Source organism: Nicotiana sylvestris, chromosome 9 (genome assembly GCF_000393655.2).
Source record: "Nicotiana sylvestris chromosome 9, ASM39365v2, whole genome shotgun sequence".
NCBI classification, from domain to species: Eukaryota; Viridiplantae; Streptophyta; class Magnoliopsida; order Solanales; family Solanaceae; genus Nicotiana; species Nicotiana sylvestris.
Window position 1 is genome coordinate 154,287,176 of NC_091065.1, and position 12,348 is coordinate 154,299,523.

The following is a 12,348-nucleotide window of genomic DNA, read 5'->3' on the forward strand; positions in this document are numbered from 1 at the left end:
ATGATAAAACACATGCATTGAGAACAAAATTGATAGAGTTTATACGAGCAGTATCTTTTCTGTTACTTCCGGGAGATTCAATAAAGTTCAGCGGTGTTACCCCTGATGTATAAGCCAGTTTTATGTACTGCAATATTAAACAATTGTGAACCTCCTAAACTGCAAAAATTACAACTAAATAGTAGTTAACCAAGCAGGCTGCACAGTAAAAGACATACCACTGGATCATTACGAGACTGCAGGATTTGTCGACTTCAATCAAGCTACCACTATTTTACAATACACATCAAAGATCAGGAGTTACCGGCTTACTGAACTCCTACAAAAATTTGTTAACTCACATATCCAACAAATCTCATTCAGATCTAGCTTATGTACAACATTTCACTTTCTTGAATCGGAATGCAGATTCAAAACATGCCATTAGTCTTCGAATGGGAAAATCGTATTTGCAATGGCAAAGAGAATGCTGAATCTGAGGTTAGATCCTCCACTTTATCAGATTGTCTAGAAAGTCTATCTAGGAGATGTGTAGTACAAACCATGGAAACTGTGGTTTGTACTACCATCATTGACAAGTGGGCTTCTTCTACCTCTATCTGACAAGGATCTTCCAAAACTAGGGCTTCTTGGCATTGAAGCACTATCCCTTGGGCTAATAGATGAATAATGCGAGTCATACGCCCCATATCTGTAAGAATAGCCTGACAAGGAGGGGCTAGTTCCAGGATCGCAACCAGGAGGTCCATCATCTTCAAAATCCCTAGACCAACGTCGCTCATGATAATGCCCTCTGTTGATAGGGTCTGGTGTATGGTTATATCGATTGTGTGAATGGCTTCTTGAAAGACTCGAACTCGAAGATCCAGGCGCCCAACGTCTTTCATCAGCATGTTCAGGTATTGGCGCATTTACACCAGGAAAATCAACACTCATCTTCCTAGGCGGATTAGGGAAGCTTTTATCAAGAATTTCCCCTTCCTCTGTTTCTTCCTTCTTTTCCTCATCTGCAAATATTGTGATTCCAGAGGGTAGATTTTCGTCGTCTGGATCTAAAAAGGTCATAAATTGCAGAACAGTCAGTAGATTTGACAACAGCTGTTAGGTAATTTGAGGACAGCATGCATTAATCTAGAAGCAAAACCAAAGAAAGTTTGTGTCCAAAAATCTGAAGAAAAAAGATGATCAGAAGTATGGTAAGAAAGAGTTGGCTGAGTGGTTTGGGCCTAGCCTACTAATTTGGTTAGAAGGTAAATGTTTAACCAGGTCCAGTACTAACTTGACAAAAAACTGCCATAAATATAATTTGGATTACCAACAGAATACAAACAGACATCCAATAAACTAATGAGGACATGTATATTTACCCAAATATCCTGGTGGATATCCCATTTCCCTCATTCTATTAATCCAGGGAGGTGGATCAAGCTCCTGAAAAATGAAAAAGGAAAAGACTGTTGATAAAAATGAAGCATATCGGAACACCAGTGTCTTAGCACTTCCATTACTAGAATGAATTGCACTGGATAGAAAACTTTAAACAGTTAAGACCACGTAAAATCATTTTTCATGTGAGAAAGCAAATTCATAACATGGTCTATCTCACCCCAAGGCCCAGAAGTTTTCGTGTTTCAGGCTCCAGGACACCTGGTCTTAAACCGTCATACTTCCCCTTTGGAGAATCTTGATAATATCGAGTTGGATTGCGGGAACTGGCATTTTGATTCCTTCTGGACTTGTGTTGTTTACGAGCAATATTTACAGCAGCATTGTCACGAGGCTTAGGGCAATCTTTCAAAGAGTGGCCATAGGAACCACAATTGAAACATCGCGAACTATCAACCATTTCAATTCCGCTGCAATGCAAAAGACATCATAAGATATTATGCCTAAATAATCACACAAACAAGTACAAAGTCTTGTCGCCAGAAAACGCACATTCAAATATCTTGTCAACAGGATCCTACATACTTCCTTCGGTTGTATTGCCTTTTCTTTTACGACTAAGAATATAAGCAGAGAACAGAGATCATAGAAGGACACAACTCATAGAAGGACAGAGATCTTTTACGCACATTCAAATTTTTTTTATTTTTTATTTTTTTTTTATTTTTTTGGATATTTACAATAGTTACCAATTCAAAAAAAAAAATTGCAAACAAGGATATCCCCCCTTTTTTTTCCGGATAAGGTGAAGATTTTATTAAAAACAGTTCAAGCTGATATCGTGAACATACAGAGAGAGTGTTAGCTTAAAAACATTAAAATCCTAAGCAGTCTAGCAAGTCCAGCATGTTATGTAAATCCATAACAACATTTCCATCTTTTCAATAGTACAAATAATGCAAACAACTATATTTCACACATTGCAGCTGCTCCTTCTTGCTTCAAAACACCTATTATTTCTTTCTTTCCATATAGTCCAAGCTATGCAAAGAGGAATAGCTCTCCAGATCTTCTTTAGGGATGCTTCTGTAGGCATAATGAACTTTTGGGATGCTTCTGGACGCTTAAGAGGAATTGCAAACAAGGATATCTATAGGCATACTCTCAACATTGTCGAAGAAAACTACTATCATAAAACAATCCAAATGAAGTTTTCCAACGCAATCTCTAGGGCAAATGAACTTTTAAAGTGGAAGACTGACATAACATAATATCAGATAAATATTTCAAATGCAAAGAATGACATGATACTAAACCGGGCCGTGTTCCAGAATGACACAGGCTACAATAGATATTGATTTCCATGAGTCTTATTGCAGGAGCCGGCAACACATGCCACTGTCTGACATTGAAGAATAATCAAAATGCAACCTCTAGATATAATCATGTCAGAGATTAACAAGATGACAGGACGAGGAAGATACATCTGACTCACAAAAGGTAAAGTTCAAGACTATTACAACAGGAAGGAAAAGAATGGGAGGAAGATTCAATTAAGAGATGGAATGGAATGAAAAAGAGGAACGGAATTTATAAGGTTGCATAGAGACCAACACGTGAAAACTCCACTACCACATCAGCCTAGGAAAATCTTTGTAAGATACCAGTCACGGTCAACCAATTCCCAATAAATGTGTGTGTGTATGAAAGCCTAAAACATCCATACAACAACAACAACAACTACTCAGTAAAATCCCACATAGTGGGGTCTGGGGAGGATAATGTGTACGCAGACCTTACCCCTGCCCCGATAGGGGCCGAGAGGCTGTTTCCGATAGACCCTCGGCTCAGAAAGACGAAAATAAAGTAAAAAAACAAGAGGAGAGAATTCATTAGTAACTCCAATAGAAACCGTAATAGTAACATACACATAAAAACCGAAAGATGAATGACATGCAATAACAGTAACCATAATCTAAGGCCCGGGGCTAAGACAAACAACAAGAATAGTGTGGGTCCAACATAAACTGCAAGCCATCTAAGACCAACCCTAATCCAACCCCGCCTCACCCCCGGAATGAAGTAAGGAAAGCTTTACTACCCCTATCCTACAACCCTAATGCTTGACCTCCATGCCTTCCTATCAAGGGCCATGTCCTCGGAAATGTGCAGTCGTGCCATATCCTGCCTGATCACCTCTTCCCAATACTTCTTAGGTCTCCCTCTACCTCTTCTCGTACCCACCACGGCCAACCGCTCACACCTCCTCACCGGTGCATCGAGGCTTCTCCTCTGCACGTGCCCGAACCATCTAAGCCTCGCTTCCCGCATCTTGTCATCCACAGGGGCGACGCCCACCTTCTTCCGAATATCTTCATTCCTAATCTTGTCTATACTAGTGTGCCCGCACATCCACCTCAGCATCCGCATCTCTGCTACTTTTATCCTCTGGATATGGGAGTTCTTAACCGGCCAACACTCTACCCCATACAACATGGTCGGTCTAACTACAGCTCTATAATACTTAGCAAAGCCTAAAACATCCATGATTTTTGAAATAGCACGGCATCACGGCGTTCATTTTAATTCATCCATATAGTACTCCAAACTAACAACTGAAAGATTATAAGATATATGTTCTAGGAATGAACTTACAGCCAAACAAGAATTTAACTACAACTTACGCTTCCACATTGCTTGAACCATCAGTTGCAGTCAAAGCAAATGAATATCCACGATCATATAGCGGGACAGAGTTGCTGTCCAATGGAATAAACTCGCTTTTGTTGTTCCTTGCTTGTTTGTCCACCCAATAAGTCTAACAGAAAATAGTACTTTTTAGCCTCTTAAGAAAAAGCAAATGCCAGGCAGTCGAGAAAGTCTAATTACAGTACAACTCTTCTCAAAATTTGAAGCAGCAATGCCATATGGGTAGATACAACAGCATAACAGCTACCGTGAGAGGATCGGGGGTGTGCAAGACGAACACATCTTTCAGATAAGAATTTAAAATATGAAAGACTTGGACGGCAAAGTTAAACATTCTACACAAACAAATTTTTTTTAGATGAAGACATTCTACACAAACAAATTATTTTGTGTCTTAACTCAATCAGAGGATAAAATATAAGAACGTTATCTAATAATATTGAAAACAAGCAACAATTCCTCAAAGCAAAACTTCAATTCTAACAGGTCAATAATATTGCATAATCAACAAGTTTTTGCAAACAAAATTTGTCACTTACAGACCTCCATAAATTTACACCATAATCCAAAAGCAACCGTCAAGAGAATTAATTTTAAGAATGAGAGCCTGAACGTGTTCACGTTTTTTTTTTTTGTTGAGATAAGATGATATTAATGGATGACGATAGCCGGGTGGCGATAACCCGGTGTACGAGCTGTAAACCTGAAACATATGAGTTCTCAAGAAAAACCCAGTGTTGTTAAAATCCGCATTAAGCTATAGGAAGCGCTCAGCCCATTTTACCCTTAGCTTCAGAGCTGAACCGCGCCCAAGCAAGCCTTTGAAACATTGGTAGTTATTTGTAAGGAACAGAGTGAATTACGTGACACAAAATAAAAGGTCATTTTAACATGGTAGGCTAAAAAAGGTCATTTTATTTTGCTATCACAAACAATTATGGTTACAGAATTATAGAATTTAGATAATACTCCAAAATTTAAATTTTAGATATTAACAAATATACTGAATAATAGCAATCTAACCAAGAGAATAACTTATCCCCATAAAGCTAGTTCCAGATCTTCTTGGAAACAATTACTTGAATGGTTCTGAAATTTGCTTCCTTTCTCTTTATTTCTTTTTTTTCAGGGAGTGGGGGACAGGGATGGGGAAGGTCTATATACAAGTTCTTCCCCTATTTATCCACTCACTAACAAAAAAATGCAATGTGCAAAATCCAATCAGTCGATTAGATTCGATTTGTCTATTCCTTTGGGAAACCCTGGTGGCTGATGAGAATACATGTCACCTTTTACACGTTAAGTATAAAATAGTATGCAAATAAGCGGAGGCAAATGTCTTTGGTTTACTTTTTTTAAAAAGATCATCAAATACAGTGGTAACAATAGCTCAACAGAAAATTTGAATTTGTACATGCAGGAGAGATAGAAATATACCACTGCAGAAGATTTCTCCAGACCAACATGAAGAGCAGGAAAGTACGTCTCCTCACCAGATTCAACAACTTCTTTTGAATCCTGATACCAACAAAACAAGGCTCAGCACTCTCAAGATGAAACCTACAGAGACACTGAAGTTTCCTAGAAAAACCCTCACTAAAACAACAACTACAAACCCAGTGTAATACCATAAGTGGGGTCTAGGGAGGGTAGTGTGTACGCAGACCTTACCCCACCCTATAAAGGCAGAGAGGCAGAAAAACCCTTACTAATCATAACACAAAAGGTTAGACTCATTGTCGACTGTTACATAACTATAGTAAAACGATATTAGGAGTAGTTAAAATAAAAAATAATGCATAAATGATGCCAGAGAAGCAAATAGCATACGTTTGACCATTCTTAACTACACATCAAACATGCCAACTAACTTCGACCTCCGTGCAAAATCTGGACAGTGGATCACGCTCTCTTTTTTGATAACCCAGTGGATCACGCTCTCTTAACTTGGGCACTCCCAATAATCACTAATTATTCAATGGAAAAGAATCAAGACATATTCTGACAATGTTAACGTAATATTATCTCTTACACTTGAAAACAGACATATAAAGATCTTAGTTATATTCAACAGCGCATGTGCATGCCCTGCTCTCAGCTTTTGAGTTCAAAAAACTTCTAACTGATTTCCACTTACGGCAAAAGAAATGGAACATGAGTTGCAACAGCAGGTCAAAAGTCTAACTAATAGAATTTCTTAATTCAAGTGAAATGCCTTATTGTTCAACAATTTTCATTTCAAACTTTCCCTTCCCCTTCTGCTCTGCAACTAGCAATAGAAAATGAAAGGGTTACATGAACACCCAAGGGTGTGGCCTAATGGTCAATGAAGTGGGTACAAACCTTGGAGACCTGGGTTCAAATCCTAGCAGAGACAGAAACACTAGGCAAGGAGTGCACATGTTGGCCCGGACACCACAGTTATAACCAAAAAAAAAAAAAAAGACATGAAAGGCTTACATGAGCTGAAGAGCAATGTTTGGCATGCCACTCTGACCATTGTTGTAGCAGCCCCTCAAGCATCTTTCTGCTCTCTCTGTAACACAAGGTTAACCCGTCAGGATCGAGAAATACAAGGATGACATTTTTACTAAAAATATCTGTCTAATGACAGAAAGGAATAACTACTACAGTTGGTTATTCAAAGGAAAAAGAAGAGTGGTGAAAAGGGGCAACTGATTTATTTTTATTTTTTAGTAAAATGATTGAATTAATTCCCTATGTTTAGTATTTAACCCCCTATCATACAAGAGGAAGAAAATTACATGAGCATACTTCCTCTTGTGCCATTTTAAACAGGTTACAAAAGATGACATTCAGGGTAACGCAATTCCGTTCAATCCTCGTCCAGTTGTGAACCAAACAAGACAAATTATCCTAACCCCTCCTCATGTACTTCCCCGTGTCACTCCAAAAGTCCAAATAAACATAATCTTAAAGTAGATATGGAAGAATATAAAAGAACATGGGAACTTTTGTCAAACCTTGTCAAGGAATTATAAATGATATGCACAGACGGTTGTTCAACATCAGGAGTTGCTCGAGGTCTCTTAACTCCAGATAAACCTGCTAATAAGGTCCACATTTAGAGAAATATATCTCAACCAATAGGGGCTAAGTCAAAACAAAAACAATAATAATATTTATCAAAAAGACACAAACTTGACACAAATAAAATGGAGCTGTAGGCATAAAGATTTCTTGCTTAATTCCAGAAAAAATATGCAGTTGCAAAAATCAAAATAGTAGTTCTAATTTGTTGGCCCTATTAGTTGTTGTGGGTCACGAGCATGTAAAAGACTATACCTATTGGGCAAGAATAGAACAAGAAATATCAAAGAAACAACGTACATTTGGAACCAACAATCTCCTGAGTGCTCACAAGATCTTGATCCTCTTTATGACTGATACTATCGCTCTCGTCTTGCAAACTTAGATGTCCATTTTCGGCATGCATTACAGCGTTGATGGTAGTTAGATTCTCTGTTATCGCAACGGTTTCAGTCAACTCAACGCCAACTTGTGTGAGTGTTTCAGCCGACTTAACACCAACTTGCGAGCCTGGGTCACTCTCCAAATCCATGTCACTATCACTTTCCTGTAAAGGTTCCTTGCTTTCCCCAACAACATAATCAGTGGTTTCGGAACTCTCTCCAATTGCACCATCTTCATTATTTTTAGTTCCTCTTTCAAGATTATCAGATGCAGGAAGGTTGTTTGAATCCTCAGTCCCCATGCAAGTGAAATTCCTATAGGCTGAAAACACAAACTATAATTAAACTTCATGGTTTACTAGTCTTTAGCTCAACAGATCTCTTCAAATAAACTTAAAAAAAAAATATTTGCATTCATCATTGAAGTTGATATAAAATTCTGCACAAGCATAGTTGCCAAGTCAGGATATCATTGTGTATTGAGTGCCCATTTTGTCATCATCCACCCTATTCCATAAGATAGAACTGAATTAGAATGTTGCATCAAAATGTAACATGTTTACAAGCTCTTCCTCTGAAATATTATATCCTTCCGCAGAAAATAATCATATGTTCGGAAGGTTATTAAATGACTGGGAGCTTGATAGAATATTAGAGTTTTCAGTCTATTGACACAGTTCAGAGATACTACTACTGCTAGGATTGCATGGTGTGGCAAAGAGACAGTAAAGATGTATTCTCTGTTAAGTCAGCTTATAGAGAAGAATACAACATTTCCAATAATCAGGTTGGGTGTTGGCCATGGAAGATGATTTGGAAAGTCATGTTTCACTTGGCTTTTGACAAAGCAGGCAGTCTTGACACATGATAATTTGGTTAAAGCCTTAAAGGGGCTACCAGCTATGTTCCAATGTTACTTATGTGGAGAAAAGGAATTTACACCGCAATTGGACAATCAGCTTTGGAAAATCTTCATCAACCTGAGGGAATTAGGTGGGTGATGCCAGGAAGAATAGTTAATGTGTTAAAGAGTTGGAGTAGGGATGGTAACCTATCTAGTAAGAAGGAGAGATGGAGGATTGTCCGAACATGCATTTGGTGGACAGTTTGGAATGAGAGGAATCAAAGATGCTTTGAGGACAAATACAATCACTTCCAAAAGATGAAGATAAACTGCTTAGTGCTTACTCCTTCGAAATTTTTGGTCTAAACGAGGTTTCTTAGAAGATGTTGAATCTGTTTTGATGTACTAGATTATCTGTATGATGATATACACCTAGGAATTTTTGTTTTTACTTGTATTTTGCTTTGTACTTTTAGTGACTCCACAACTTGTGTAGTGCACCTTTCTTTATATATAAAACTTGTTATCTTTCTCAGAATAAAATAATAATCATACGTTCGGGAACTAATCGACTCTTTTTCAAACTAAGCTAGAAATCTCATTTTAACAAGATAACAAGTGCTATAGCCAAGGGAAGGTCGCACAAGTGCTTACTCCTTCGAAATTTTTGGTCTAAACGAGGTTTCTTAGAAGATGTTATCTATTTTGATGTACTAGATTATCTTTATGATGATATACACCTAGGAATTTTTGTTTTTACTTGTATTTTGCTTTGTAGTTTTAGTGACTCCACAACTTGTGTTGTGCACCTTTCTTTATATATAAAACTTGTTACCTTTCTCAGAATAAAATAATAATCATATGTTCGGGAACTAATCGACTCTTTTTCAAACAAAGCTAGAAATCTCATTTTAACAAGATAACAAGTACTATAGTCAAGGGAAGGTCGCACAATAATGAAACAAGCGCTGACAGAAAGTAAACTAAGAAAAAGGCCTTTTCATACACATTATTCATCTTTAAGATCAAGATCACCTCTATCATCAAGAACTTCTAGACCACAAGTTTTAAAAGTCTTTCTTACTTCCTTAAACTCTATGCCAGAAAACACCTTCCCATAAATTGGGACGGAGGGACAACTGACAAACGGAAAGAGGTAATAAAGATTCAAAGCACGGAACATGCGTCCTCGGCAAAGTAGAGCTCCAAGAACCTCAAATCCAACACATGCAGGCCTCACCCTTAGAGTGAGACTAGCCAGTTAGGAGTTAGACTAAGAATGACATTGGTCGTCTATTGATGCAGGGCTTTACCTGCTAGTTTTACTATACCAGCCATCTATTTCGTATTTCGTATTCTGTATTTCATATCTCTTATATTGCTGTTATTTTATTATGCATTTTTATGGTACTAATATATCGGCTCTTGTTGCTTTTTTGAGCCGAGGGTCTCCTGGAAACAACCTCTCTACCCGCGAAGGTAGGGGTAAGGTCTGCGTACATATTACCCTCCCCAGACCCCACTTGTGGGATTATACTGGGTCGTTGTTGTTGTTGTTGTTGTTGCAGGCCTCACCCTTAGGACCAACCGCAGCCTTCGAAACTCGGGTATATCGTCCCACCTCTCTACCCTTCTCCACTCAAATACCAGGTTTAATTCACACTAAAATACCAGGTTTAGTTACATGGCGCAGGGCTCAAACCTGTAGCCACTACTGGAACTAAGCAGAGGGAAGAGGATTCAACCTTTCATCGAAAAATTACACTGTGAAAATATGTAAAAATGATATTTTTTGGTTATATACAAGCTGTTGAATCCCCTTGATTTGATGAAAAGTCCAAGTGTAATGGTGAAGGGGTTCAAAAGTTGCTTCAGGTCATAGTTTCAAATCCCAACTGTGACATACTAACTTATTTTTTTGAATCCCGTTGCTTAAATTCCTGGCTCCACCACCGAGTGTAACTAAGTCACAAGTGCCTTTTCGTTTCTTTTTTATAGTCAAGTTTTCATAATAACCAGAAATAGATATACTTCGGTAAACAATATATTGTGAGACATAAATCTGAGTTCTCCAACATACTGACATTAACTCGAACAGCAGGTTGGATATACTAATCTGATATTAAATACAAGTGATTGGGGAAAGAGACTTGAAATTTATGACTTTAATCACAATTTTCTAGCATATTCTTAGGAGAAAATGAGAGAAAAGGGGATAAGGGTTTTTGCCACACGAGAGACAGAGAGAGAAATCTAGAGAGAGAATGTGTGTGTGTGTGTGTGTGTGAGAGAGAGAGAGAGAGAGAAGAGAATTAAGGGGGGAAGAGAACTTACGATTTGGTTTCACCGGAGAGAGAAATCGCCGAGGAATTCGCCGGAGAAAGAGATCCGAGTTTGCAGATTGGGAGGGAGAATAATGTCAAATTGGGGAGAAAGGAGGAAATGTGAACTTGGGGCCCAAATAAGTTGAATTGGGTCCGAAATTCTGATATTTGGACTGCAATATTGGGAGTTTACGTCCAATAAACCTTCCGACGCGTCTGGCGGCTCTAGTCCGAGCGTTTACCCGCATATAGTGTTCATATCAAGCTAACGTAATAAGTGGGCGTTTGGGCATAAGAATCGGAAAATTCCGGAAAATAGTGAAAAAAAATTCGAGTGAAAATGATATTTGACAGTTAGAGTTGTATTTGGACAAGAATATAATTTGCGCTTTTTTTAATTTTTGTGAATGATTCAAAGTGAAAATTTTGAAAAACTGCATTTTTGAGTTTTTTAAATTTTCGAACAATTCTGAAATTCATCTTCAAGTCATGGCCAAACACTGACTTTGACAAAAAGTAAATTTTTTTAAAAAAAATGTGAAAAATTTTGTATGGCAAACGGCCCCTTAAAATATGTATTTGAAACATACATATTTTACGTTCATTAATCTATACTATATTAAAAGCACGAAGGCCCTTAGCGAAATATTGTTCGCCTTTTTTACCCCTTAAAAATAGATTTTACATTGAATTAAATTGTAATTTAATTATATTTCCTAATATTTAGGAATTTAAAATTATCTAAAATTATGGTTATTAAATTTTTCCTTATTTGAGTTAAGTAGAAACTCCTAATATTTAGGACCATAAATTCTATTAAGATTTTACCTTGATATTTTTCATAATATGTATGTTATTTTTAGCAGAATATATTAGTAATACGGAAGAATCATGAACCTACTATACCTTATATACTTCTAATAAATACGAAGGAGTCCTTCAATAACCACTTTTTATTTTTACAGAAATAGAAATAAGTAGCGAATTCACAACTATAGTCAAGATACAAATTGTGGACTTCAAAATTTGGATTTTAAGTCCTTGATACTAACAGGGAAAAAGTCCTTAAACTTTTGGTATAATATTTCTCTCTCTCCCCCTCTCTATATATATATTAGAGATCATACTAATTATCATTTTATCCAATTTGAAAGTAAAAAATTAATCAAACATATTGTTTAAATCTTCCTAAGTTTATAGTATATAGACAAAATGTATTCATCGAGACATGTAAGACACAATTTTTTTGTATCTCATATTATAAGATACGTATAATTGCAAAACAATGTACAATTAATTTAACTGAAGTTATTATTTGTGCATATTCAGAAGATATTAAATTCAACTGTTGTGTAATGTGATAACATTTACTTTCATCATTTAAACAAATATTGCATTTCATTTTTACGTTAATGTGCTTTAGCGAAATATCGTTCTTCTTTTCACCCTTTTAAAATAGATTTTATACTGGACAAAATAGTCATTTAATTATGTTTATAATATTTAGAAATATTCATTTAAGAAACTTTTTACTATTTATAAATAGTCATTTAATTATTCTTCTAATATTTAAAACTTTGGTTTGTAATCAACTCCTTATTTGAACTATATAAAAAAATTAAATATTTGAATCTTGAAATACTTAAATCTG

General features: G+C 36.7%; 1 protein-coding gene across 2 annotated transcripts; it reads right to left on the reverse strand.

Moving 5' to 3' along the window:
• Nucleotides 1-199: 199 nt before the first annotated feature.
• Nucleotides 200-10,964, reverse strand: LOC104231075 (uncharacterized). Of its 2 annotated transcripts, none has more exons than XM_070156290.1 (9): nucleotides 10,708-10,964; nucleotides 7,447-7,851; nucleotides 7,080-7,161; nucleotides 6,556-6,631; nucleotides 5,533-5,613; nucleotides 4,071-4,204; nucleotides 1,607-1,856; nucleotides 1,368-1,431; nucleotides 200-1,052 (listed from the first exon to the last, which is right to left on the reverse strand). In XM_070156290.1, exons 2-9 carry the CDS (start codon nucleotides 7,829-7,831, stop codon nucleotides 517-519), a joined length of 1,608 nt encoding a protein of 535 aa, XP_070012391.1. In that variant the 5' UTR covers nucleotides 7,832-7,851; nucleotides 10,708-10,964; the 3' UTR covers nucleotides 200-516. The 2 variants fall into 2 exon arrangements, with proteins under 2 accessions (XP_070012391.1, XP_070012392.1); XM_070156291.1 differs by having other exon boundaries at nucleotides 7,447-8,036; nucleotides 10,708-10,910.
• Between the last annotated feature and the right edge of the window lie 1,384 nt (nucleotides 10,965-12,348).